The following is a 25,594-nucleotide window of genomic DNA, read 5'->3' on the forward strand; positions in this document are numbered from 1 at the left end:
CATCCCACCTGGCCATGCACATGCACCTATGTTCGCTTCTCATTGCACAGGGCCTAAAGGAGGTGGGGACCCCATACGGTGTCCCTGAGCAGCAGTTGGACATCCCTGAGCTGAGCATGCCTGAGCCAGCACAGCACAGCACGGAGAAGAAGCGTACAGAGAAGGTGGGAGCGAAGGGCAGCACCGTGGTGCCTGCAGGTAGGAGTGCATGAAACATCCTCATCAACCCCAAACCACCTCACTGTCCCACATCCGCAGCCAGCCCAGTGGATGGAGTAGGGATGGAACCCCTCATTTCTGCAATACAAACCCCATGGTGCTCGGTGCAGCCCTTGTGGGGGTGCTCAAGGGGTGGCAGGGGCTACCTCTAAGTAATTCTGTGTCCCTTTGGGTTCCCAGTCCCCAAGAGCCTCCCCGTGAAGGCAAAGGTGGAGTCCCACAGCCTGGACCCCGCGGAGGAGCCGCTCATCTGGGAGGGGCTCACCCTCAACAAGTGCATCCTGGTGGCCTCCATCGTTGCTTTGCTCAGCGTCAGCTTCCAGGTGCTCCAAGGTGAGTGCTGTCCCTGTGCTGCCACGATGGCTGCACCCCAACATTGCCACCTCCACCCTCTTGCCCTCTGTCCCTTCCTCTCTTCCAGCTCCGCCATGCCCCAGGGACGGTGTCAGCAGTGGCAAGCAAGAGCCGCCAGCAGCTCCCATCCACGGTGCGTTGGGAGCTGGGTGGGTTCCACAAGGGGCTGCTGGAGTTTTAGGGTTATGGGTAGGAGTTGGGTTGTGGCTCATTGCTCTCCATCCCCAGAGGTCATCGTCCCCAAGGAGGAGGTCCGGGAGGTGGTGGCTCCTCAGCCTATCCCACCTGAGAGCAGCACGGTGGAGGATGATGATGGCGATGATGATGGCGATGATGATGACGAAGCAGACAGCAACCTGGTATGGGGCTGAGGGTGGGGGCACAGCATCCTCTGGTGTGGAGGAGATCGTGGGCCCTGGAGATGTTTAATAACTGTGGAGTTGTGGCACTTGGGGTCACGGTCATGGGCATGGTGGGGGTGGGAGAGGTCCTTTCCAACTGGTCCTCCATGGGAGGGATGGAGAGGGCACAAGGTGTGTGACACCGCTGTCCCCCAGGCTGAGCCCTGGATCTTCAAGAAGTGGTTTGGCCGCTCGGAGCCAGGACACAAGGAGGAAGAGGCTGGAGAAGAGGAGGAAGAGCCCGCTGAGAAACCTGAGGAACCAACAGCCAAAGTGGAGCTGAGGAAGGGCCAGGAGAAACCAGAGAAGAAAGAGGAGAAGGCAAAAGGTCCGGAGAAGGAGGAGAAAACTCGAGGCCCAGAGAAAAAAGAGGAGAGAAAGGAGGAGAAGGAGGAGGAGAAGGAAGAGAAGAAAGAGAAGAAGGAGGAGAAGAAGGAAGAGAAGAAAGAAGAGAAGAAGGAAGAGGAGGAGGAGGAGGAGGAGGAGGAGGAAGAGAAGGAGAGACCCCGTGGCCCAAAGAAGGAGGAGAGGCCCAAGGAGGGTCGCGCAGCCCCAGCAGAGAAGAGCAGTCGTCGGGAGCCACGTCCCAAGGACAGGACCCGCGAGGAGAGACCCCCCAGAGCCCCCCGGGCACACAGGGATCCCGAGCAGCAGCACAAGAAGAGACGCCGTGAGGGGAAGGAGAGCCGGTGGGACAGGGATGAGCACCGCAGGGATGGTGGCAAGGGCAGCAAGGGCAGAGCTGAGCGCCAGGAGGGCGGCCGGAGGAACTGGGGGCTGCCACGGGGCGAGCAGCGGGGACGGAGGGCTGGGGAGACAACAGGGAGGGACAGGGCACGAGAGGGACGGCGGCGTGACTGAAGGATGTGATGGATTGATGGGCCCAGCCCCACATACACAGCCACCATCTCTCTGCTGGACCCCTCTGCTGCCACCATGCCTACAGCCTTTGCCCCCGTGCCCAGAGAGTGGCTGCGAGCAAAGTGGGGACATTGGGGTCCTGCTGTACCCATGGGACGTTGGGACTTGCTGTGCCAATGGGGACACTGAGGTCCTGCTCTGCTGATGGGGACAATGGGATCTGCTGTGCCCATGGGGACATAGGGGCACTGCTGTGCTGATGGGGACACTGGGATCTTGCTGTGCCCGTGGGGACATTGGAGTCCTGCTCTGTTGATGGGGTTCATCTGCACCCATGAGAGACCAAGTACTGCTTTGCCATCAAGGATGTTGGGATCCTGCTGTGCCTATATGGACACTGGCCACCCATTCCAGCATGAGCCTCTGTGGGGACTCTCGGACTCCCCAGGATGAAGGCAGCCCATAGGGAGCATAGAAATGAGCTCTACTCCCCACCCCGGGCTTGGTGCCACCCTCCATCCCCAGCTGCAGCAGCAGCTCTTTGTCTCCCATGCTGACATCCAAGGAGCAAGGATTCACTCCCAGCAAACAGAGGGGTCTGCAGCCCTGGTAGCTCTTGAATTCAGTGAATGGTTTTATTGAAAAACAAATCAAAGAGGGAAGTGTGTTGTGGATGAATGAAGCCAAGCTGTCCTCAGAGCACGGACACACAGCCCCAATGCAGGAGGCCCAAAGCTTTGAAACCAGAGCTCAGGTCCTGCAACTGCAGGGGACCGGGACTGCAGCAGGTTTGAGTATTCATTCACTAAACCAATAGTGGTTAAAACAAACTGATGTTCATTTTTAAGAAGGTATTAAATGTCTTAATATATATATATATATATATATGTACCATGTTTCTGGATACCTTTGTGTGTTGTGAAAAGAAGAATGCAGAGCACAGAGGGATGGGGTGGGGGGCTGCGCTCCTGTCCCACCACAGGGGCTCAGCAGGGTGGTGGGGTCCCATAGAGCTCAGCTGGGAGCTGGCACAGAGGAGCTGGGCTCTGCGTGCTGATGTCATTAACACTATTAACATTAGGACATGTAATGGGATCTGCTGTGCTCTGGGGAGTGGTGACAGCATGGAGCAGCACCCAGCAGCAGGCCCAGCACTGCAGCCATTGCCACAGCCAAGCATGTAGATGGGCAGAGTGAGCTGTGGGTTTTGCTGTAGAGCAGCCCCACAGAATATAAACAGAACCAGAGCAAGGCGAGGAGGCAAACCAGAGGAAAAAGCACTTAGAGGGATGCTCCCATCTCAGCCAGGAGCACCACAAAGGGGCTGCAGGTGGGAACCTCTACCGACAGCCGCATTCCTCCGCCACCATGTTGGGGAACTTGCGCACCTCCAGCCCCTCCGCCGACACGCTGATGATGAGCTGGTCCGAGTAACGGATGGGCACGCAGCATGGAGCGCGCTGCAGCGGCGAGCCCCGCTCCTGCATGCCCAGCAGCAGCACGGTGTGCGAGTGGTAACCGGGCACGCGGGTGGACAGGGGCAACTTGCAGGGCCCCTCGCAGTTGTTGGCTGCGTAGACGGTGGGCATGACGATGAAGTTGCGGTCGCGCAGGTCGATGGTCAGCTCCTGCAGCCTGCAGTGCGCCTGGTGCCGAGCGCTGCGGTTCTGACGCAGGACTTTCCTCCTCTCCTGCCAGCGCGCCCGCACTGTTTGCAGCGCCTTTAGAAGCAGCAATGCATGCAGCTTCCCTGAGCCTGGGGGCTGCCCGCCCACAGCCGGCCCCGGTGGGTGGTAGCAGAAGCTGAGGAGGTGCTGGAAGAGCCCCGTGTTGGCTTGGAACTCCGGGATGTCCCTCAGCTCATGGATCACCGCCTGCAGTTTGCCCATCAGCAGCTGCAGCACCGTCCCCTCCGGCTGCCAGTCTCCAAAATGCTGCTCCAGCCCCACGTTGCCCTCCTGGGGGAAAAGCAGCACCGAGGGCTCCTCCGACTGCACCAGGCGCTCCAGGGCAGCCGTCTCTGACAGGTTGAGCAGTTGATGTGGGAGAGTCTCCATCATCTGGAAGTCCAACCAGTGCTGGGAGCTGGGCTGGGTGGGCGGCTCGCTGCGGGGGCTCAGCACCCGGCGGATGAAGAGGGTCAGCACACCCAGGAACTGCCCGCTGTCCCCCAGTGTTGGGGATGTGGTGTTGGATGGGCTGGCAGTGGTGTGGGGTGGCAGCTCTGCGGTGCCAGGATAGGGTGGGCTGTGGGGAGAAGACAGTGGGGTCAGAGTGGTGCTCTGGATTGGGACAAAGCACTCCCAGACCACCCTGGGACCACAGTGCCCTTTTCCCCCCATGGTTTTCCATGCACAGACCTGAGCTGCGGGTAGGGAGCCACATCCACCACTCCACTGGCAGAGAGATAGGAGGAAGGGCCTGCAGTATCATCCCCAGGTGGTGACCCAGCCAGCAGGAGCAGCACCGGAGTCATCCTGGTGAAACACTTCTCATCCGAGCCAAAGAGGAGCTTCTGGGTCTCCATGAGGGACAGAGGGGCACCTGGAGATGGGGACACAATGGGGACAGTGCTGTAGGGCCCCCTCAGTCCTTCATCACTGCCAGATCCCCAGTGCTCAGCCATCAGCACCAGTGTCCCCATGGGCTGTCCCCATCCCTACCTCCATCCCCATGGTGTCTGATGGTCAGGGACACCTGGAAGCTCAGCTCCTTGCTGCTGCTGGTCACGGAAGCCACCGAGGCTCTGAGGAGCAGGTACTGGGTGTCCCTAGTGAAGCAAAGGCTCTGTGGGGAGCAAAAGACACAAGAGCCTCTGAGAGCCTATGGGAAGCATCACAGGGGTCAGCAAGACCCCTCTACAGTCCAGTCCCTGTTTCCCAGGCACCCAGGGACTGATCCAGCCCAAGGTATGGAGTAAGGAGGCCCTGGAACTGGTCAGGTTAGGAAGAACTGGGAGGCAAAAGAGTAGGGTACAAGAGCAGCTGGGCACTGCAATCTGGGCTGTGCACCCCCAGGGCATGGGATGAACACCTCCAGTTCGGGCTGAGCACCCCTTGGTGTTGTCCTTTTGTCCCTGGCAGCAGCTTGGGGACAGGGTAACAGCACCATCTTCAGGCATTGCTCCACCCAGACTGCCCCAGTGGGAGGGATGGTGGGAGGGTGTGGGAAAAGTGCTGCGGTGGGGTGGGGAAGAGGAAGGGAGAGAATGGGATACAGAGACATCTGGGAGGGGATGGGATGGGAAAACCTCAGGAAGGAAATAGGGAAGATGCTGGAAAGGAATAGGATGGGATGAGTGCTGTGATGGGGAGGGGATGGGATGCTGCAGGGCAAGCAGAGCCAATGCCCCCCCCACTAGCCCCCTGCCCCCCCAGGGTCACCCACCTGCTCCTGTGTCAGCCCCATGCCCTCCACCAGCAGCTCCTGGCGGCCCTCAGCCCCTCGCCCCGTGGGGCTGCCCGGGTAGAAGAGCAGCAGAGCGACGTGCAGCTCTCCCAGCACCCGCCCAACCTCCGCCTGGAACGGCAGCCTGAACCAGAGCCGGGCCTTTGCTTCCCACTTCACTGCAAAGAGAGCACAGGGCGGGTGATGCACGCAGCCATAACACAGTGCAGAGGGAGAGGAAGGGGCTCCGGGGCCCCTTCACAGCACTCAGAGCAGTGGCAAAGCATGGGTGATGGAGGGCAGCATGGCCCGTTTGGTGGGGACCTTCTGAGGACCATTGCTGGTTCTCAGACATAACAGACCCAAACTTCAACGATTGGGACAGAAAGGGGAACATGCTGCTGCTCCAGAACCAAACCGAGCAGTGCAGAACCCACTGATGCCCATTGCACACAGGCTCTCACTGCTATGAAAGCTTCTGACACACACGTACACACAAGGAGAGGTTCCGTTGCACGGATTTACCTTAAAGCAAACCCAACCTGCAAATCCAACTCTTCACCCACACCTCCATCTCAGGCCCATCGATTGCATTGGCCTCCCCGACACCACAACCCTCCAGCTCCTACCTTCCTCCAGGTGCAGGACGAGGAAGCGCTGCAGCCTCATGCCGGGCCCCACCAGGTGCTCCTGGAGCTGCTGCAGTGGTCGGAGAACAGACTGTGCATCCTCACCTGGGCACAGCCCAAAGGTCTCAGGGCTGCGGTGCTCCCAGCCGGCGTGCAGCACCTTGATGAAGGCGCTCTCATAGCGGGTGAGGACCCCCACCACCTCCAGGTGGGATGGGGGCACCTTGTTGCGCTCCATCTTCAGGCGGCACACGGGGCCCTCCAGCCCCCCCAGGGGCCAGGGCTGCAAGCTGGAGCCGTCAGCCTGTGTGCAGCTTGCTGCAAGCTCAGGGAGGAGGTGAGAAGCTACGGTCATCTTCAGCCTCACTGCCGAGCCAGGTCGCTCTCTGCTCTCATTTTCCCTCCTTGCTCCAAGTCCCATCTCCTCTGAGAAGCTCTGCCCCAGCACAGCCTCTGCTCCAGGGGTTCCCTTTCTCGGCAGAGCTGCAGAGCGGAGCAGCAGCACCAGATATGGCAGCAGCACCCCGAGAACTGCCTTCATCCTCCCTGTTCCAACGCACTCAGAGCCGCCAGCCGAGCTGCCCGACGTACCTCTGTGTGAGGGAGGACTGTGTCTCCCTTTTAAAAGCGGTGGCCTTGAGTGGCCAACACACAACACACCTCCCCTGCGAAACACGGCCGCTGTCCCGCTGCAAAGGAGGGAGGGGTGGGTCGGAGGAACCCTCCTGTTCTATTTTTGGGTTTGCATCCAGTAATTTAAAAACGAAGAAAAGAAGAAAAAAAAACAAACCCAAACTGTGAAGCTGTTTCCTTTGGGTTGTTGTAGGGATGCACGTCCTTGAGTTGTTTTGAGAGAAGGGTGGAAGTCGGGGCCGGAGGTTTCGCAGGGATTGGCAACACAACATCCCCATCAGCAGCGACAGGAGGAGCGGGCTGTGCACACCTGCGGGAGGGGGTGAAGATAACAGGAGAGACAAAGGAAATGCCCCAAGCTCCCTCTGCTGGGTGCCTCCCCCCCCCAGGGCATAGAGAATGCATGTGTCTCCAGCCACGTGCAGGTGCCAATGTACCTGTACAAGCTCCCAGTGCATGGGCTCAGCCTCCTCTGTGTTCCCAGGACCTGTGCAGGATGGAGCTCAGGATACGGCCCCAGCACAGACCCAAAGAGCTCACAAACAGGAGGCTCAGCTGAATTGTTTCAGGCCCGTGATGGGCATCAACAGCTCAAAGAGCAGCAAGACGGAGGGAGCTGCCAGTGAAAGCTCACCTGGTGCTTTTCAAAGCAACCTCACAGCAAGATTTTAACCAATTACACGGGAAGACAGGGAGGAAGAAAAAGTGAAAACCTTTTAATGGACCTACAGGATCTAGTCAAAATCACTGGCATACAAAACAAAACTATTTTACCCCAATCAGTTGTGACCTGCATATAAAAAACTATGAGCCAGATGAGTCTGGTGGGTTGGAGAGGCTTCAGTTGGAAGGAGGTGGAGGGGGAATAGTGCCCGGCCCCTCTGTGGGGAGGGGGGGTCTCATCATGGGTGGCAGAGGAGCAGGGGGAGGGACACCGGGCGCTGGGGGGAGCTGAGGTGGCACTGGAGGGGGTGGGACTGGTCCGGTTGGTGGCATGGGGGGCAGAGTCATCCCTCCTGGAGGAGGTGGAGGCATTGAGTCCGGCAGAGGGGGTCTGGGGGGCAACCCGTTCATCAGCGGGGGTGGAGGAGGCCTCTTCACAGTCGGAGGGCCCGGAGGAAGGTTGGGAGGAGCTGGGGGCTTCTCCATTTTGAAGTGGAATTGAAGGAAGAACTGGGGAGAGGGAGAAAAGCAAAGAGAAGGGAACGATCAGCTCTCAGGACAACTTTGTGCCATCACACATCAATGATTTTAGCACCAAAGCCAAACAGATTGAACTCCATGGTCTTTTCCCCCAGGCTCTGCCCTCCCCCACCCCCTCTTCAACCCTTAAGAAAGATGCTGCCATGCTCCTGCTACCTGTTTGGTTTCCCTGTTCCAGTGGGTCCAAAACTTTCCCTCTGCTTTGTCGATTTCTCTGCTTGGCACCTGCAACAAAAAAGAACAGGGAGCTATTATTAGCAGCACCAGATTAGCTCAGTGGCCCTTTTTAGCACCAGAGCCCACCAGATAAGCAGTTATTCCAGGCCTTTGTGAGATGCGCTCGTCTCGGATGTTATTAGATAGAGATGGGGGCAGCAAAGAATTGAGTTACTTCCCTATCGGTCAAGGACAAGAATGCTGGCAGAAAAAACCCCTCTAAACATCTGCACAAAGGCTGAGAGCAGAGACCAGGAGGATCCTTTTTGCTCCAGACACTAAGAATTCAATGGCTCCCCAGAGCTCAACGCAGAGCCCGGTTTTCATGCCAGAGTCCTCCAGTAATTCTCAAGCAGAGTTTAACAACTTCCAGTCGTGTCTTCTTCACCTTCCTTTCCAGGCCATTAACCTCCCCAAAGGCTAAAACAGAACAAGTCTATGACGGCCATCACTGGGAACTAATGTCCTGGAAAATATGGGAACTCTCCCTGCCATCAGTCAGTCCCAAACATTACCTTGAAGGCGATGGTTTCGTAGGGCTCTGCTGCCATCAGGAGGTATTGCCAGCGCCGATCAGGGGGCTCAATCCTTTGCTCATACGCTGACATGAAGCGATGGCGAGGCATGATGCTTTCTGCGATCTCCGGGTAATCGATCTGTTGGGGTATTATGGCAGGTTTACAACACTCCTCCATACAGAACAAACTCTTCAGCTATGCAAGAATTCAAGGGAAGCTTCTGACTGCTCATTTAGCCACGTTTTTACTTGGATAACCCAGAAACCAAGAATCTGATCTTACCTGGAAGAGAAGGCTCTGCTGGCCTGTCTCTGGATCTCTCTGTTTGGTCACTATAGAGAAAATAAGAAAGCTCAGTACACTACATAAAGGTCAGTACAGTATTACTTCAGCCCTAGGAAGATCCAAACAGCAAAACATGACAGGATTTTGTTTCCTATTTATTAAATAAAATGCCACAATGCCTTCAGCCAAAGTTCCTGAGGGTATCTACTGAAATGCAGCTGCTGTGGGGCACAGACACTGACACAATATGCATGGAGATAAAGAAGCCATGTCTTGTACTGAAGGCCAAAATGAAACAGAGGGGAAAAAAACTGAGTTATACATCCAGTGGGTGACTTGTGAGCAATAGTATATTGCTCTGCCATAATAGAGATGGCAGAGCACAATAAAAGGGAAAGAGAGACTGAAGCAATGCCACCATCTCCCATATGACTACAGTAAGAACTGACAGAGACTGAGACGTACTGATCTATTATTAAAATGGCTCTCACTCGACTGTCAGCAATAAAGAGACAACCCATGGGTAATTTAAACAATAAAGGACATCAGGAGATAAGCCCATATCTTATTTATGGATAGCTCTGCTAAAAAGGCTGATGAACAATTCATGCCCACAGCACTGCACTTCAAGCAAGCTCCAGCAGCCACGGGGTATCTGCTATGACAGGCACTGCTGACAAACCTTTGTAACCTGGTCGTCCAATTTTCACAAACTTCTTCACTTCCACTTTGACTTTTTCTGGTGCAGGTTGGGCAGGAGCTTCCTTTGCTTCCTTGGCAGCTCGACGAGCCCTGGGTTCATTGGAAACGCGCAGTGTTAAATGGTTATCAGCACTTGGTTCTGAAGGATACTCTAAAAGGCAGAGTGAGTTCTGTATGACGGAGCATTCAGCACTTCACAGAAAGCATAATGGGAAACTGCTGCTCCTCCTCCACAAGCACCATGGGAGGCCAGTTCCACTCCTTGCCTTGACTACAATCTGTCACCTCCATCACCTCACCCACTCCTAAGAGGACTTTGATGTCCAGCTCCACAGATGGAGCTGAGATGACTTCTTAAAAGTCAAAAAGGAAATGAATTACACAAGCCAGGTATCTAAAGCAGAGCAAACCTGAATTCTTAGATTAAAGCTTACAAACTTTTCTCAAGCTGTATTCATAAAACAGCTTCCCTTACAGTTATACTTAATCTAAATGCCATAGCTGGCTTTGAAGTGGAGCTTGTCAGCACCACTGTTCAGAGCAGAGCTGGTGAATGCCTAGGAAACAAACAGAGACAAAGAGCATTCAAGCCCAGAGTGCTACTACATGATGGAGGCCAAGATTTATAGGTGCTCATTATCTAATTTTAATGTGCCCAAGTAATGGAGAATAACACGGTGGAGAATGACTTACAGATTGGTCTGATGCTTCTTCCCCTGCGTATGTGCCAGGTAACTTCCCTGGGGGGAAAAGAAAGTTATGAAGACTGAACTGTTCCTGAACAGAAAGATATTTGTCACAGATGAGAGGTGACATTTCACACTGACAAAGATATTTTAATCCTCAGAGCACAGCAGAATCAAACTCACAAATTTCAGATTGCTCACAACTGCTGAACTGTCAGAAACTTGTCATGCTTAACACACACAGCCTCTGCTCCCCCCATTGGCCCTCCAGCAATCAGCCAACGGGAACAGCTTCGGTTCCAGCACTTGGAGCTAGAATTAGTCTAAAATATCTGCTGCCATGGAGATCAAGACAGACAGCTGCTCAACTCACCTCATTGTTATGGAGCGTCAGGCAAAGCTTGCATTCATAAGAACCCAAGTGATTTTTCATAAAATAGGGGTCCTAGGAAGAGAAGGATTGAAAAGTTACATGTAAAATCTGCATTGGAACAACTGAACAACCGAGATTCTAAAGCAGAGCTGCACTGTAAGAACTCTATGAGCTCATGGAGTGAAGGGATCAGCACAACACTGCTTTAGGAATATAGAGAAAAAGGAACAAGAGCAGTTGTGTTCACTGGTAACAGCACACCCAACTGCAGCATAATAAGAACCAGTGCCAAGACTGAACATAACAGAAGCCCAGTGCTGGTATCCCTCTGCTTGGCCCTTCCACATGTTGCTCGAGTCCCTCATCAGTGGGAACAGAAGTATTTATTCCACTCCACAGATCCCCACTAAACCTCTCACTCTCTGCTGAGATGAAGCCCTGACCTCACCCCATGTAGCCTGCAGGACTGGGGCTCACCTTGTTGATGTCAATGGTCTCCAAAGCCAGTTGCCGAAGCCTCTCCCTGCGGTCTCGGTTGCTTTCTGAGGCTGAAGCTACGCCTCCACTCCCCGTTTTACCTCCAGGACGGTGCTGAAAATCCATGGTGGGGATTTCTGGGCTTTGGAGACTTCAGGAGAAAAATAAAATAAAAGTCTGGAAAAATGAAGAAAAGACACATAAGTGACAACACAGCCCTAAGCTGGGCCTCGCATTGAGCCCTGCCACGAGGACACGGCCCAGGCACTGCCATTACCTCAGCAAGAGACAAAACCACCCCCAGCCCACCTCTACCCTCTCACACAGGGTCACACACCCCCCAGCCACTAACATGGGGGTCACAACCCCCCAGACACCCCCTCACCCCCCTCTAAACACCCCCATTCCCTCAGCGAGCACCAAAGCTCACCTCAAAGCCCCCTACAAACACCCCCCGAACTCTCCATGCCACTTATAGCCCCCCAGTTTCCTTTTGGAGGGTCCTGTCCCTCCACTAAGAACCCCTCTAAGCCCCCTCACCCCCCTCATTCTCCAGTGCAGGTCACAGGCTCCATAGGTTCCATAGGCCCCACAGGCTCCATAGGTTCCATAGGCCCCACAGGCTCCATAGGTTCCATAGGCCCCACAGGCTCCATAGGCCCCACAGGCTCCATAGGCCCCACAGGCTCCAAATAGGCCCATATGCCACAGCCTCTATAGGCCCCATAGGCTGCACATGCCCCATAGGCCCCACAGCCTCCACAGCCCCCACAGGTTCCATAGGCCTCACAGGCCCCACAGGTTCCATAAGCTCCATAGGCCCCACAGGCTCTATAGGCCCCACAGGCCCTTATTCCCTTAGCGACGGTCACTGCCCCGAAACAATCCCCCACAGGGCCCAAGACCCCCCTCCAGACCACCCCATCCCCTCAATGAGGGTCTCACTCCCCCATATCCCCCCTTTAAGCCCCACATCCCCTCCCCCTAAATCCCCCATACCGCCGTGCTCAGCCCCGCTCCCGGCGCATGCGCTCTGCCCTCCCCCTTCCATCCCCTCTAGTTCCGGATAGAGCACTACCGGGTCGGGTATGGGTGGTTGTAGGGTTGGGGTGGTTGTAGGGTTAGGGGTGGTTTGTAGGGTTGGGGTGGTCGTTTGGGGTCCGACATGAGGTACAACGAACGGGAGCTTGCTGTCCTGTCCAGGCAACCGGCAGAGAAAGCGGCAGAGATCCATGATGAGGGTCCCCAAGAAGGGGCAGCGGTAGAGGGGGGGGTGGGAAGGGGGTGAGGGTGGAAGATGGGGGGGTTAATTGGGGGTGGGAATGGGGAGTGATGGATTGAGGTGTGGGATGGGGGTAATGGGGTGGGGGTGGGATGGGGTGGGGTAATGGGATGGAAACTGGGGGTATTGGGATGGGGCTGTTGGAATTGGGGGTGCTGGGGCAAGAGCTGGGGTGTTGGGATGGGGGTTGTTGGATAGAGCTGGAGGTGTTGGGATGGTGGTAAGGGATGGAATTGGGGTAATTGGGATGGGGGTATTGGGAATGGAACTGGGGTATTGGATGGGGTATTGGCATAGAGCCTGGGGGTGTTGGGATGGGGGTATTGGGATGGAACTGGGGGTATTAGGATGGGGCTGTTGGAATGGGGGTGCTGGGGCAGAGCTGGGGTTTTGTTTGGGATGGGGTATTGGGATGGGGGTATTGGATATGAGCTGGGGGTGGGATGGGGATGGGGGTGTTGGGGTGATAGGATGATGGGATGGGGGTAATGGGATGGAACTGGGGTTATTGGGATGGGGGTAATGGGATGGGGGTATTGGGATAATGCTGGGGGTGTTGGGGTGGGGACAGGAGTATTGGGATGGGGGTAATGGGATGGAACTGGGGGTATTGGGATGGGGGTGTTGGGATAGAGCTGGGGGTGTTGGGATGGTGGTAATGGGATGGAATTGGGGGTATTGGGATGGGAGTACTGGGTCAGAGCTGGGGGTGCTGGGATTGGGGTATTAGGATGGAGCTGGAGGTGCTGGGATGGGAGTATTGGGATGGAAGCACAGGGATCAGAACGGTGTACTGGGATAGGAGCGCTGGGATGACAATGGAAGTCCTGGGGTGGAAGCACTGGGATGGAAATGGAGATGCTGGGAGTGCTGGGATGGTTTGGGGGCCCCACACACGCTGGGCTCGCTGTCACATCACTCCTTTCCTTCTTCAGTGTTAAAGAAGCGCCTCGTGAAGCTCGTGGTGAACTTTCTCTTCTACTTCAGGACGGATGAAGCTGAGGTTCGGATCCTGCTGCTCCTCACACACACACAGATACACACACGCACCTTTTTGCTTCACGTTTATCACGTGTGCTCTGTGGATCAGTGCAACACGGCGTCCTCCCTTCCCCCTGCACAGTTCAGGCTCCTCGGTGGGGGTGAGGAGAAGCAGTGCCAGCAAACCACACCCTGCTGCTTTCTACAAACACAACCATCGCCCTACAGCAGCAAAAGCTGGACTCTGTCTCGTGTAGTTACAGACCTCACATAAAACCGAGGCTGCTAAAGATCCTCCTGTTCTAAAGATCCTGAATCAGCACAGAATAACCTTTATAATGAATATTTAACCCCGATCACGGCTCAGCTCTGTGCTGAGAAATGCTCTTTTCTTGTTTCTGTGGGTAACTGCCAACGTAGAACTGATGCACTGGAAACTGGCCCTCAAACAGGTGCTTCAGCACCAACGGCTGCTGCCTGATTCACAGTCAACCCCCCATTGAAATCCTATGTCCAAACTAAACAAAAAGCGAGAGGTTTTCATTTGTGGCTCATTCCACCCTGTGGTTCTCATGTCCTTGCTCAGTATGTGCTGGCTGGCAGCCTGTCCCTACAACTGCTTCCTTGTCCTGAGCTGTTCTTCATCCACACACACTGTTCTTTAACCTCCTGCAAAGCTCGAAGGCCGCCCTTAGGAAGTCAAATGTTAAACAGTTTATCTTTGTTCGATTTACTCTGCAAGGAAGTAAACTTTATCGCTGCCTTTGCGGGACAGAAAGGAATACTCAAACCCACATTGATTGTGAGCACACAGAGACTCTTTAGAGGACACTCTGTAAGCTCCATGGGTTCAGAACACTGTAGCTCTGACAGAGTGTGCTGAGCCCCCTCTCTTTATCTTTTCCAGCCCATTGGAGCGCTGCTGCTGGAGCACTGCAGGATCACCAAAGAAGAGGAGAACGTTTTCTCCATCAGTGAGTTCTGTATCTTTGTTCCCTTTGCATTCCCCTCGCAATGGCTCTCGGTAGAAGGAAACGTTTCCTGCTTTCTTCCTGCTTTTTCCCATTCTCTATCTGTGCTTCCCAACCCTCCTCCCCATCCATTGCTGGTTGGTGCAGAGCTGCCAAGCTCCAGCCCTGGGATGGCACTGTCTGCCTGTTGGTATGATGGGCACGGCTGTGTATGAAGAGAGGGGCAGGAAAAGCAGCCGGCCCACAGCTCAGTGCTCATAGCTGTCCCTCTCAGGAGGGCTCAGTATTGACAGATTGCTGCTTCTGTGCTGTTGCACCTTATCAAAACCACAAGCAGGCTTCAGATAAAGCATCTGTGGTGCTGATGGGGCAGCACTCCTCCCGCCGTGCTGTGTCCTTGTGTCGATAGCCGTGGCTCCAGCTGCCTCGCTCTGCGTCGGCCTTTCATCCCAACAAATAATCATTGTGCGAGAGGTATGTGGCAAAAATAACAGGATGTTTCTCCAAGGCCATCCCCGTATCTTTTGGCCTGGCAGTCAGGCACAGCTGCTTCTCAGTGCAGAGCCACCTCCCCGCTCCCAGCCAGCAGAGATGGAGTTCTGCCCATCCCACGCAGTCTGAATGCAGTCGGGAGCGTGTGGGGCTTCAGCATTACCAGAGCTCTGCTGAGCAGAGGTTCCCAAGAAAGGTGTTGAATGTGATGGTGCTTGGAGCCGGTCTATGTCCCGTACAGCAGCTCTGAGGGGTTGGGTGCAGCCTGACCCAGTTATTTCCCCCCATCTCTGTGCGCTGTGTACTAAAAAGCAGAGCTCTGAGGATGATGTTAATTAATTAGATGTCCTGATTCTGTCTTGGTAAAGACTTAAGAGTTGCGCAGGGAGTTGTTTTTCTGCTGTGCACAGTACTGAATTCCCCAGAGCCTCCAGCAAAGACAGGTCAGTACCTTCTTTTGAGTGTGATTTCATTCCTTGGATGGCCGCCCTCTGCACACCACACAATCTGTTCCTCGGGGCCATTTTCCACTCTGGTTACTAAATCTCCCCTGACGGTTTGTAAGGAGGCTCAGGGTGTTTCATTCTGCATTTGCCCAGCCCAGCTCCAAAACTGTCACTCTTTGAGAAGCTGCTTTTTCCCCTCCGAAGTGTTTGGCTGCTCTGAGCTGACAGGAGCTGCAGGCAGCTGCTCAGGGCACCTGGGAAACACAAAGCAGAATTGCCTCTGCAGTTGGTGTTGCCTTTGGAAGTGTCTCTCCCAGGCAGGAGTGATGCTGAAGGCTGCTGAGCTGTATGAGGTGCACCTCTGGGCCACCATCACTCCCATACAGCTCTAACACAACTGCATGGTTATGCACTCAGTGAAGGGAAGGGCAATGTTGAGGAGTGGCTGTTGTGTTTTTTCCAGTGCCTTTCTATCAGCAAACAGCTTCCTGAGCTGGATTTGCAAGTGTACAGGGGCAGGCTTGTCTCGGCCTTTGCTCTTAGCAGGCAGAGAAAGAGTGTGACTCCAAGCCATAGTTAGGAGCAAGACTACAGGGTAAGATGGAGGGGACAAAGGCCTGGGTTCCCACCTGGTTTTTAGTTCATCTTAGATGAACAGTGGTGCTATTTGCAGCCTATTTGAGGAGGAGGAGCTCTGCCAGGACCTCACACCTTCTCCTTCTCCTTGGCAGGTTTCATTGAGGAGCCAGAGAGGAAGTATTGCTTCGAGTGCGACAGCGAAGAGCAGTGCCAGGAGTGGATTGAGGCGCTCAAGAGAGCCAGGTGGGCTGAACCCCAATGAGAAGGGTCTGCTTTGTGCTGCACATCCACTGCAGCTCCACATTGTTTGCTTCCTGGGATCAATTGGGGTGAACCTGGGGAGGAAAGCAGCTCCCTCCACCTGGCCAATCTTCCCTTTGGCTCTAAATCACTTCAGAAACTTCCCCACGTTCCTTTTTGCTCAGCCCACTGTTCTTTTCTTACAGCTACGAGTTCATGAGAAGAAGTTTGATTTTCTACCGGAATGAGATCCAGAAGATGACAGGGAAGGTGAGTCCCTGCAGTTGGCTGCTGGGGTCGGGCTGGATCTGTGGCCTTGCTGCTGTCCCAGCTCCCCCTGCCCATGTCTCACCATCACTTCCCCTTGCTCTCCTTGCAGGACCCCCTGGAGCAGTTTGGGATCTCGGAGGAAGCCCGTTTCCAGCTGGCAAGTCGCAAGCAGTAATTAATTCCACAGGCTCCACTCTGGAGGGGTCAAACCCACCTGCACCCCAAGAGGAACAGTGGCAGATCCCCCCCCCCAGCAACGACCAACTGACGTTTTAATTTATTAGCCAAATGGGACTATTTTTTTTTTTTTAAATGATTTTTTTTAAGGGAATTCTTTGCACATTCCCACCTCTCCTGCCCTCCCGCAGCCACGTGGGCAGCCATCAGACTGTGACCTTGTGCACCGATGCTGCTGCAGCCATGGGAGTAACAGCAGGAGCAGAGGAGGAGGGACTGAGCCGAGCTCCAGCACTCACTGTCCTCCAACAAAGGCTCAGCCCTGGTGCCAGGAGCTTTGGGGCCGGCCTTGTGCCAGTTCCAGCTTCCCCTTAATCCCTGCCCTCCTGCTGGGAGCTGCTGGGCTTCTCTGGCTTAGGGTGTTCCTGTAGGATGATGCTCTGCCTGTTGGCATTGCTGTGCCGCAGGGTTAACCCTGCTGTGCTCTCTTCAACACAAAGCCATTTCCATTCAGAAAGGCTTCTGTGAACATGGGCATCACCCACTGCCACCAGCACCTCCTGGGCTGCTCTTCTCTTTGTCCTTCTCCAGACAGGCGCTGCTCATTCCTAGAGGCCCCATGAAGCCCAGGCTACTGCCAATTAGAGAGCAGTCACAAACGATGGGGAGAACAAAGCTGTAAAGCACAATGGAGCAAAAACAGGACTGAGAGCTCCGTGTCGTGATCCTGCTGCCCTCTGCAGTGCTGTGGGCCGGGCTGAACCTCAGGAGCAGCAGGTGGAGACTTGGAAAAGCTGCGTGCAATTGGGCTGGATGTAAGAGCATCGGGTTATGCAGAAGTTGAGCCCTGGGAGCATCCCCCTGCTGTGCTGCAACACAGGGAACAACGAGTGCCTTTGCAGGGACTCCAATAATAAAGGGACTCCAGTAATAAGCATTAAGGGACATCTCGAGGCTCTGCACCTGAGTGCAAATGGAAAGTGCAGCCAGAGATGATGGATGGAAGGTGCTCCCCATCCCCAGAGCTTGGAGACCTCGTTCCTTGGGAGCTGCTCAGCCCTGAGGGAGGGGGAGCAGCTTTTCTTTTTGCCAGCCAGGCAGCAAAAAGGCTGCTCCACAATTACAGCAGTGACTGAAGGGGGGAGAGCAGCTCGTGCTGCAGTGGGGCCAATGGGAATGGGAAGGAGTGCAGGACTGAGTGCCTGCAGCAGCGCTGCCTGGCTTCCCTCTGTACCTCAGCTGTGGGTACCAGGGGAGCAGCAGATGGCACCGGCGCTTTATTTTTAACCTCACGCCCCAGATCTTTTCCTTCTCCTCCCCCGTATCCCCTTTCCCTGCAGTGGTTCAGGTGCTTGCAGCAGCAATTACCAAAAACAAACCGCGCAGGGCAGAAAATAGGGCAGCGTGGAAGGCAGATGGCAGCGCTCCTGTGAGCCACAAGCTGGGATTAAAGGCTGGAGCAACACAGAGCTTTGGGGACACAGTGTCCTCGGGTGACTGCAGAGACAACAGCCAAGGAGCTCAGTGCTGCAGTGAGGGCTCTGTGCTGGCAGCCCACCCTATGGGTCTGACCCCACTCCAGCAATGGGGTGGTGGTGATGCACCAGGGACAGCGATAACCCCAATGTTATTGAGGAGGTGCCAGTGATATCACCTAAACCTGAATGTAAGACAAATGCTGTGAAGAGTTGCGTGGGCCTTTGCAAGCCCGGTGACTTAATTAGCCAATTAGTTGTTAGCATAGCGTAGGACACTGTTAGACACCCCTCAGCAGGAGGGGAAGGTGGTACTGGAGAGATCCACATCCACTAATGCTGGTTTAGACACAGATCTGCATGATGTGTTTGTACTGCAGGGTCCCGACCCTTTGAGCGTGGGCTCTGCAGCTGTTGTACAATGACCATTTCCAATAAAACCTCTTTTAAAAGCCATCAGAGCGTGGTGAGGGGCTGAACCCCCAACCCTGGAGGAGCAAGTTTCCCTATTGCACAAAGGGGGTGAGCAAAAAAAAGAAGGAAAAATCCCACAGCATTTATGGGATGAGCAGGAGCTGCGACCAGCACCAGCCCAGCACTGCGCAGTGAAACGCCACGACAGAGCAGTGTATTAAAATACGTACACTTTAATATAAAGACCAAACTTCAAAGCATTTGTTTCCATTACAAATCAAGGGAGAGACACAAGAAATTAAGTGAGGGGGAGGGGGGGAAAACCAAAACCTAACAGTGCGGGGCGTTAGAAAGGCGGGCGGGGATATATATATTATACATACATATATACACACCAGAATTTGCACTACTTCTATGGAAGGAATGATGGGACAAACTTACCGGTGTAAAATAAAACGACAACAAAAAAAAGATAAATTAGGGGGAGTTTGAGCTTTAAATAATTGGGTTTAATCGGCTAAAAATTATATAAACTAATCCCTATTCCCTAGGAAACATCCCGTATCACTGCTCTAAGAAAACGCGTGGTGGTTGTGGTTTTAAATCCATTGGAAATGGATCGTTAGTAGTAGTTAAAGGTTTACTAATCAATTCCTGAGCAACAGCAACCTCATGACCCGCTGCGTCCCGCCTGGCTCCTATGGAGGGTGCAAAGAGACCCAACGAGTTGGTTTTAATTAGAGATCGATCGCTTACAAGATCAATAGGTTCCAGAAGCCATGAAGCGGGATGGACCAACCCATCCTCCTCTTCCTCGTTAACCACAGCAACAAGACCTCGCTAACGAGCCAACCGCGCCAGAAGAAAGCAACAGCTGTACCTTAAAGCAACCCTAAATCCCAAAGTTGAGAACTTTATGGTCAGAGATCCAAAACCCAGAACTGCACAGAGGGGTTTTGTTTGTGAAGGGTGGAAATGGAAGGGACCTCTGCACAAAGATGCGAACAGCAGATGTGCCGGTGGGATATTTCCAGTGTGTCTTTCCTATTTTTGGCCTTGGGGTTGGTTAAACCCTGAAGTTCACAGTAACGTCACCCCTTACTGCACCGTTCTGTCTCAATGGGTGTTTCTAAGGTGAAAGGATGAAGAAAATACAGCATGATACCATCCTACATGCTGTGAATCCATCTTAGAGCGAGAACCCCATATGGAGATGTCAGAGCAAATAAAGGAAGGAAAAAACAGCCCTCAAACCTCATATATTCATACACCAACTGACCGCAGAAGGACGAAGATGTTTCCTATCACCATGGTTGTCCACTGCACTGAAGGGAACAGCCCTGCACCCTAAAACAAGAAGCAGCTTGATCCTACAAACCCATAAAGGCAAAGCATGCACGGTGGGTCCCATTGCTGACACTGTGCTGCACGGTGCTCAGGAAGGTCCTTTCTTTCTGGCAACATCCACTGCCTGATGGATTCTGTCTTCCTGACTCTCCCCTTGCTGGCAGCAATGATGTGGAGGAGAAGGAACATTTGTGACGGCCATCCAACGGCTGCACCCCAACAGGAAGCAGAAACGGAGAAGGAATTCTTTCTTGGAAGCGGCCGCAAAGCTTTGGTTACTCACAATTATCTCCGATCATTAAAAACAGGTTTTGTATCTCTGGCACGGCGCTCGCACGCTGCAGTCGTGTGCGTCTCATTGCAGCCATATGGATCAGATCTTAACAACTGCAGGAGCTGCTCCTCCAGCAGCACTACAACCAGATAACAACCAGCTCAGTGCTTTACGTGGCACTACCAGCAGCACAGCCCAGCAGGGATGATGTAGGGTACGCTACAACCACCCATGGGCACACATCTTCATGGTTTGGGATGAAGGTGGGGGAACACGAGGCGGATGAAACTCTGACTTGGTCCACTTTCTGCAAAGGACCTGCTAAAAGCAGGAGGACTACAGGGATAAAAATGGGGGGATGCAATTAAGGCTCCGGCCCCTCCAGCCACTGCTCACCCCCATCCCCACCTCCCAGGACCGCAGTGCAGTGCTGGGAAGGATGTGGGGCAGCTCTGCAGCTCACAGCGACCCACGGCTGTGGATGAAGATGGGGCTGCCTGACTCCCAGCTGCAACACATCTGGGTTACATTGTCCTCCTGGATTCCAGGACATAAACTCTGTACAGCTCCTACTAGAAGCTACGGATGTTTCTCAGCCTTCACCCTCTGCATGTTTTTGCCCTCCTTCACGTTCTCCTCTCGTATCTCTAACGTCCTCTCCCATACCCAGAGCAGAAGACAGTTCCCCAAAGTCCCTCCTTTCCAGGGCTATCAACCCCTTCCCTTCCCAATGAACCAGACAACATCACAGCAAGAGTTTCTACACACAGTGGCCGCCTACGGAAGACACACATCGGAACCAACAAATAACCACACGCTGAGCTGAATCTCTAAGATCTCAGAGGATGAGGTACGAAGAAAAGGGGATGAGGTACAAAGAAAAAGGTCTACACGGAACCTGCGGGGGGTGGAAGCTGTCAGGGAACTGCAACGCAAGGACCGGAGCCATCTCACATAGAGAGGCAGCTGGAAGCCACGGCACCCGGCTCACCCCATTGAGTCTGAGCACCTGGGCAGATGTCCCCAACACCTCAACGTGTTTCTCTTCCCGTCATTCTGCTGTTGCAATTCCCCCTTCTTTGACCGTAGTTTCCTTGATTGGTGCTGGGTCCAGTCTGACCTACAGACTGGGTGATTATCTACATCATGGATCGTCTTTTCTCTCCTCGTTTTGTGCACTCGAATAAATAAGTTTTTACACGTTTTACTGTGCACTGTACAGTCTAAAAATAAAGGAAATAAAGTATATGAAATTTATAAATTTTCATCACATCTCTATAAAATACAGCCGCTGCTCTGAGCAGCTCTTTCTGTACACAGAACACTGAGTCACAATACAACGAAATGCACCAGTTCAATGCACCACTTGCACCGGGGGGGCAGCGCGGTGAGCGAGATCACGGCGTGGTGAGCTACCATTCAGATCCACTTAAAGCAAAGAAATACAGAAAGCAAAATGCACTTAGTAGAACGTCTAAAGCCATTTCTGAATCAAGTATCAAAACTCTACCAACAAAATACATCGTACTCGGAACGAAAACGAGCTGATTAAAATCTACCTGCACCGGTACAGAAGCACTATGTTCAGTCTTCCCAATGTCATCTCGAGGGCCCGATCGATCCTAGTGATCACGCACCCTGTTCCAATGATATCCCAAAGCCAACCAGAATAGCTACTGAAATTCACGGCCTGCGGACGGTGTGGTGGGATGGGGCAGGGGTTGATCCCTCCTGCTCAACTGAGCTGCCACTCCAGAGGGGAACACGAGCTCTCATCTGTCCAAATGCAATTAAAACCCACCCGGTGGCTCGGTTCTCCTTGGAGCAAACCACCAGATGAAAGACCACCGCAGCAGACGTGGCTGTAAACCAAGTGGGTTTTGGGATATGAACAGAGGAAGGTGAATAAATAAAAGTAGACCTGTCTGAGAACTGGGTTTGGCATTGGTCAACCCTCCAAATTCAGCACCAAGGATCAAACTAGAGGCACAGTTCTGACGGATGAAATAGCACCGAGAAGAGGCTCTTTACATCTCTGCTGGTGTGCCAGTCCTTAGTTATTCAGAGAATTTAACCACAAGTTGTATTTATGACTCTAGGTGGAATAAAATAAGTCAAAATTATTTTCACGTTAAAAAAGATAAATACTTTACCTAAACTATCAACAATACAAACTGGAGCCTTAAGTATTTCTTTTGTCTTTTTTTTTTTTTTTTTTTTTTCCTTTATACTCAGATTCACAGTAAATATTATTTTCTCTGTTGTTTAGGTCTTTTTTAGGTTTGTGTTTTGTCCAGTAGTAAGAGCAGAACCCCTGCACAGGCCAGTGAGCACCTTTCAGTGGAAGCCGAGTGAAGTTGGTCCACGTTGTCCTTGCATAGGTCACATTGGGTTGAGGTAGAAATCCTAGTTACCTGCACAACAGGAGAGGAAGAGACTCATCTCAATGACAAAATCCACAGCGTGTCAGATGTGTCAATTATATCTATATTGCTCCGAGACCGCGACCGGACCGAGATTCGACACCTTCAGCCAGCAAAGGAGGAAGAGTTGACCCAACAGTGTTGACCCAACCACAGGTAGACATAAGGAGGCTCCCTGAGGACCGGACCCCACTGCGGGGAGGAGGAAGGTCTCTGCTTGCCCACGTGGGGCTTCACCCTTTTCTAGCACACGCTGATCCGCTCTGAAGATGTTATTACCTTATGGAGGAGAAGCTAAGCGGGTTATTTCAGCCCCTCAACTCTGCATTCCAGCTCTGAGCACATGGATTTATACTGAGGTTGGGGAAAACACTCAAATGTTTGACCTGCGTCATATGGAGCAGCACACAGAGCACCTCCTGGAGCAATGCTTCTGCTGCTCTGCTCCTAAGAACACCCCCAGACTCCTGGCTGCCTTTCAGTGGGCTGCAGCCACGAGCTGGCCCTGCTTTGCCCAACAGATGCACCCCACGGGATGGCGTGGCACACACAATGGGATGGCAGCAGGTTCAGCAACACCCCATTCCCACTAAAGGCACCTCCTTCAGCAGAAGACCTTCTCATCACCCCCCAAAGCCACTCGGACACACAGAGCCCCCAACCTCCTCCTCCTCCTTCTCCCCCAGCTCTCTCCTATTCACCCCATCAGCACATTAGTGTCACAGCGGCCACAGCACGGGGACATCAAACTCTTCCTCAGCCTCCCTGCTTTGTGGGGCCGAGGTGGCACTTACCTGCCTCACCAACACCTACAGGGACTACATTTGTGCCCACCGAGCAATGGGGTGGCGAAGGCGCTACACACAATGCACAGCCAAAAGAATCTCTCAGGGATATTGTAATTGAGGCATATGTTTTATAAGCGGCAAAGAGCATTCATTCAACCATTGATTTTATGCAGCTTTGGGATCAGTGAACAGCAACAACATCAACGACCTACAGGAAAAGCACGGATTGAGCTCAGGGCCCTCTGCAATCCCCAGCTGTTACATCACGATGCCATTTTTCATCACAATAAAGCCCAGCTCCATGCCCGTGCGCTCGATTCTAAAGGCATTTAAACAGTGCTTCAATAGAAACGTGGACAGCCTCCAGAGACCCTCCTCACTCCTACAGCCTCAGCACAGAACAGCTAACCCTGCACTGTTCCCTATAGTCTACACAGGGAGCGAGCAATTGCCAAGGGAGCAATTCTACGACTCAATAACAAAGCCCTGATGGAGACCGTCACTGCGTGCATATCAAGCTGCAGTGCTCAGATTGTTTCCTCTTCTCTGCTGCAAATTCTAACCCCTCCTTGCTACCTGTGGCTGTTTCCCAGGGCTGTGCTGGCTGCTTTTGTACTCTGAAGCTGCTGCTTGAGACCTGGAGGGTTTGGAACTTGAGGTTGGAAGCAGCATCACTCACCCCAGCACCATGAGAACACGGACTTGTGGAAGGAGCAACGTCTGCATTAGAATCATAGGATGGCTTAGGTTGGAGGGGATCTTAAAGATCACCCACTTCCACTTCCCTGCCCTGTGCTGGAGGGGGAACCAGCGCTGGTAATCATATAAAAACCATAAGAATATAAAGACACTCCTCCTGACTGCTGATCCTCAGCAGTAAACGTTTGCAATGAGCGATCCCAACCTGAACAAGACCCCGGTGTCAACAAGACAGCAAAGTCAGCACTATTTGTCGAGAAATCCTGACTCCCAGGCCAGGCAGCACAGAACTCTCTGCCCTCTGCCACCGCATTACATCCCACATTCCAGAGGTTTCTATTTCACAGCCCGTGCCCACCCCTGTCTGCAGAGGAAGAAGCATCACTCAGCATCTCGCACACCACTCCTGGGGTTCGTCTCTAGCCTTACCTTACAACATAAGAACCGTTAGCTAAGCAAGCTCTTTATCTTGGCTTAACCCCAGAAAGGTGCGAAGCGGAAGGAGGCTGCATGCCAAGCGTGACCCACATGGCGGGCGCGCCGGCGGCCGTGGGCTGCGCCATCGGGGGCGCGGACTGTGCCAGCGCCGAGCGGGGCAGGGGGGGGTGGTGGACGGTAAAGGAGGGACGGGAAGCTTTGTGCTGAAGGGAAGCCAGCTTGATAGACAGAGCGGTGTTAGAAGCGGAGGAAGAGGATGGCAGGAAAGCGTCGCCGGGTGGGATGGATGGGCTGTGCAGGAGGTCGGGGTTAGAAGCGAGCAGAGGGGGGGGTGGGGGCAAGGAAACGTTAGGAGGAGGTGGAGGAGGATGGAAAACAGATTGCACTGGCGCTCTGTTGAGGTGCTGAGCGGCTCTACTCTCGCTAGATGTTACTAAATTAGAGGAGGGGGGTGGGAAGGATGAGGATGAGGTGCTGGCAACAGCCTGCAGGGGGTTTAAGCTTAGCACTGTGCTGCTAGAGACAGCACTGCTGCTGAAACTGGCTCCAAACTGATGAGGAGAGGAGGCAGAAGGCACCGCATGGTTAAAAATACCTGCAAACAGGAGAGAAAAACTCAGCTTCAACAGATGGGCTTTGTACAGTCTCAGGTGACAAGAGAAACAAAACGAAACAAAAAGAAACAAAACAAAACAAAAGCAAAATTATAGTAGTTACGGCCCCATACAAAAATATGCAGCATGAGAAGGCAGCAAGCAATGAGAGGTAATGGTGCAGGCCAGGAGGTACAAGAGGTTCACTTACCTTTCCTACTGCCGACCTCTACGTGCCACCAGGACACGTGGTCAGACCCCAGAACTGTCAGTGCTAAATCACACGGGCAGACTCTGAAGAGATTACGGGGTCTCTTAGAGCTGATGAGCTGGAGACTCAGACTGCTGCTCTTCCCTCCCCACCCCTCCTGCTCTCCCACTCACGGGGCAGAGCAGGGGAGACTGAATTTCCAGCAAATCTACGTGCTGAGAGATGTGAGAGTTAGGATTTCCCGACACGGTGCCTGAATGGTTATGGATGGGGTAAGACACACTGCCCTGACAGTGAGCTGGGACAGGCCCAGGCTGTCTGCTGCTCCTGCCAAGCAGGACCCCAGAAGCACAAGGTGCTTTTCCTGGCAAAAAGATGCTCTATGTGTCCCGTTCAAGAGCCAGAACGCTACACAATTCCCAATGCCACTTCCTGTGTTGTTTTGCTCTTCCTGGATCATACTCAATCCTAATCCCAACCTCTACTCAAGCTGACAAAGCTCCTTTCGCTTGGTGACACAACAGGTTAAACCTTTTACCTGCAGGCAGAC

The 25,594-nt window shown here is 53.5% G+C and overlaps 4 protein-coding genes across 11 annotated transcripts in view; 1 reads left to right on the forward strand and 3 right to left on the reverse strand.

Moving 5' to 3' along the window:
* Window positions 1–2,445: 2,445 nt before the first annotated feature.
* On the reverse strand, window positions 2,446–7,064 carry AMH (anti-Mullerian hormone). Of its 4 annotated transcripts, XM_015886199.1 has the most exons (7): window positions 6,642–7,064; window positions 6,443–6,540; window positions 5,852–6,334; window positions 5,223–5,401; window positions 4,499–4,622; window positions 4,196–4,379; window positions 2,446–4,082 (listed from the first exon to the last, which is right to left on the reverse strand). In XM_015886199.1, exons 1-7 carry the CDS (start codon window positions 6,887–6,889, stop codon window positions 3,176–3,178), a joined length of 2,223 nt encoding a protein of 740 aa, XP_015741685.1. In that variant the 5' UTR covers window positions 6,890–7,064; the 3' UTR covers window positions 2,446–3,175. The 4 variants fall into 4 exon arrangements, with proteins under 4 accessions (XP_015741685.1, XP_015741686.1, XP_015741688.1 ...); XM_015886200.1 differs by lacking the exon at window positions 6,443–6,540; XM_015886202.2 differs by lacking the exon at window positions 6,642–7,064 and having other exon boundaries at window positions 6,443–6,631.
* Window positions 7,065–7,180: 116 nt separating this feature from the next.
* SF3A2 (splicing factor 3a subunit 2) lies at window positions 7,181–12,000 on the reverse strand. The gene is made up of 9 exons (XM_015886203.2): window positions 11,944–12,000; window positions 10,945–11,121; window positions 10,468–10,539; window positions 10,102–10,148; window positions 9,389–9,498; window positions 8,704–8,753; window positions 8,419–8,559; window positions 7,844–7,912; window positions 7,181–7,657 (listed from the first exon to the last, which is right to left on the reverse strand). The coding sequence occupies exons 2-9, from the start codon at window positions 11,068–11,070 to the stop codon at window positions 7,325–7,327; spliced, it is 948 nt and encodes a 315-aa protein (XP_015741689.1). The 5' UTR covers window positions 11,071–11,121; window positions 11,944–12,000; the 3' UTR covers window positions 7,181–7,324.
* A 15-nt stretch (window positions 12,001–12,015) lies between these two features.
* PLEKHJ1 (pleckstrin homology domain containing J1) lies at window positions 12,016–18,313 on the forward strand. The gene is given in 7 exon segments (XM_015886204.2): window positions 12,016–12,175; window positions 12,177–12,199; window positions 13,157–13,229; window positions 14,115–14,181; window positions 15,848–15,938; window positions 16,142–16,205; window positions 16,315–18,313. Coding segments are annotated over 7 exon segments (450 nt in total). The 5' UTR covers window positions 12,016–12,109; the 3' UTR covers window positions 16,381–18,313.
* A 168-nt stretch (window positions 18,314–18,481) lies between these two features.
* The window catches only part of DOT1L (DOT1 like histone lysine methyltransferase), a 49,327-nt gene continuing 42,214 nt past the window's right edge, over window positions 18,482–25,594 (reverse strand). For 3 of the 5 annotated variants that reach the window (XM_015886194.2, XM_015886193.2, XM_015886191.2), the window contains exon 28: window positions 18,482–24,835. In XM_015886194.2, the coding sequence (XP_015741680.1) occupies window positions 24,267–24,835 (569 nt within the window). In that variant the 3' untranslated portion in view covers window positions 18,482–24,266. The remainder of the gene's footprint in view (window positions 24,836–25,594) is intronic. The other 2 variants (XM_015886192.2, XM_015886198.2) reach the window with 2 other exon arrangements.

Source organism: Coturnix japonica, chromosome 28, assembly GCF_001577835.2.
Source record: "Coturnix japonica isolate 7356 chromosome 28, Coturnix japonica 2.1, whole genome shotgun sequence".
Classification (NCBI taxonomy): Eukaryota; Metazoa; Chordata; class Aves; order Galliformes; family Phasianidae; genus Coturnix; species Coturnix japonica.

Excerpts from the sequence above, each read along its gene's own strand:
- AMH (XM_015886199.1), bottom strand. The coding sequence starts at position 6,889 with ATGCATTCTCTATGCCCTGGGGGGGGGAGGCACCCAGCAGAGGGAGCT. Across the intron at positions 6,541-6,641 it reads GAAACAGCTTCACAGTTTGG|CGGGACAGCGGCCGTGTTTC; the intron begins GTTTGTTTTTTT and ends CCTCCTTTGCAG. Across the intron at positions 4,380-4,498 it reads CAGACACCATGGGGATGGAG|GTGCCCCTCTGTCCCTCATG; the intron begins GTAGGGATGGGG and ends CCCCATCTCCAG.
- SF3A2 (XM_015886203.2), bottom strand. The coding sequence starts at position 11,070 with ATGGATTTTCAGCACCGTCCTGGAGGTAAAACGGGGAGTGGAGGCGTA. Across the intron at positions 8,754-9,388 it reads TGGACGACCAGGTTACAAAG|TGACCAAACAGAGAGATCCA; the intron begins GTTTGTCAGCAG and ends TTTTCTCTATAG. Across the intron at positions 7,913-8,418 it reads ACGAAACCATCGCCTTCAAG|GTGCCAAGCAGAGAAATCGA; the intron begins GTAATGTTTGGG and ends TTTTTGTTGCAG.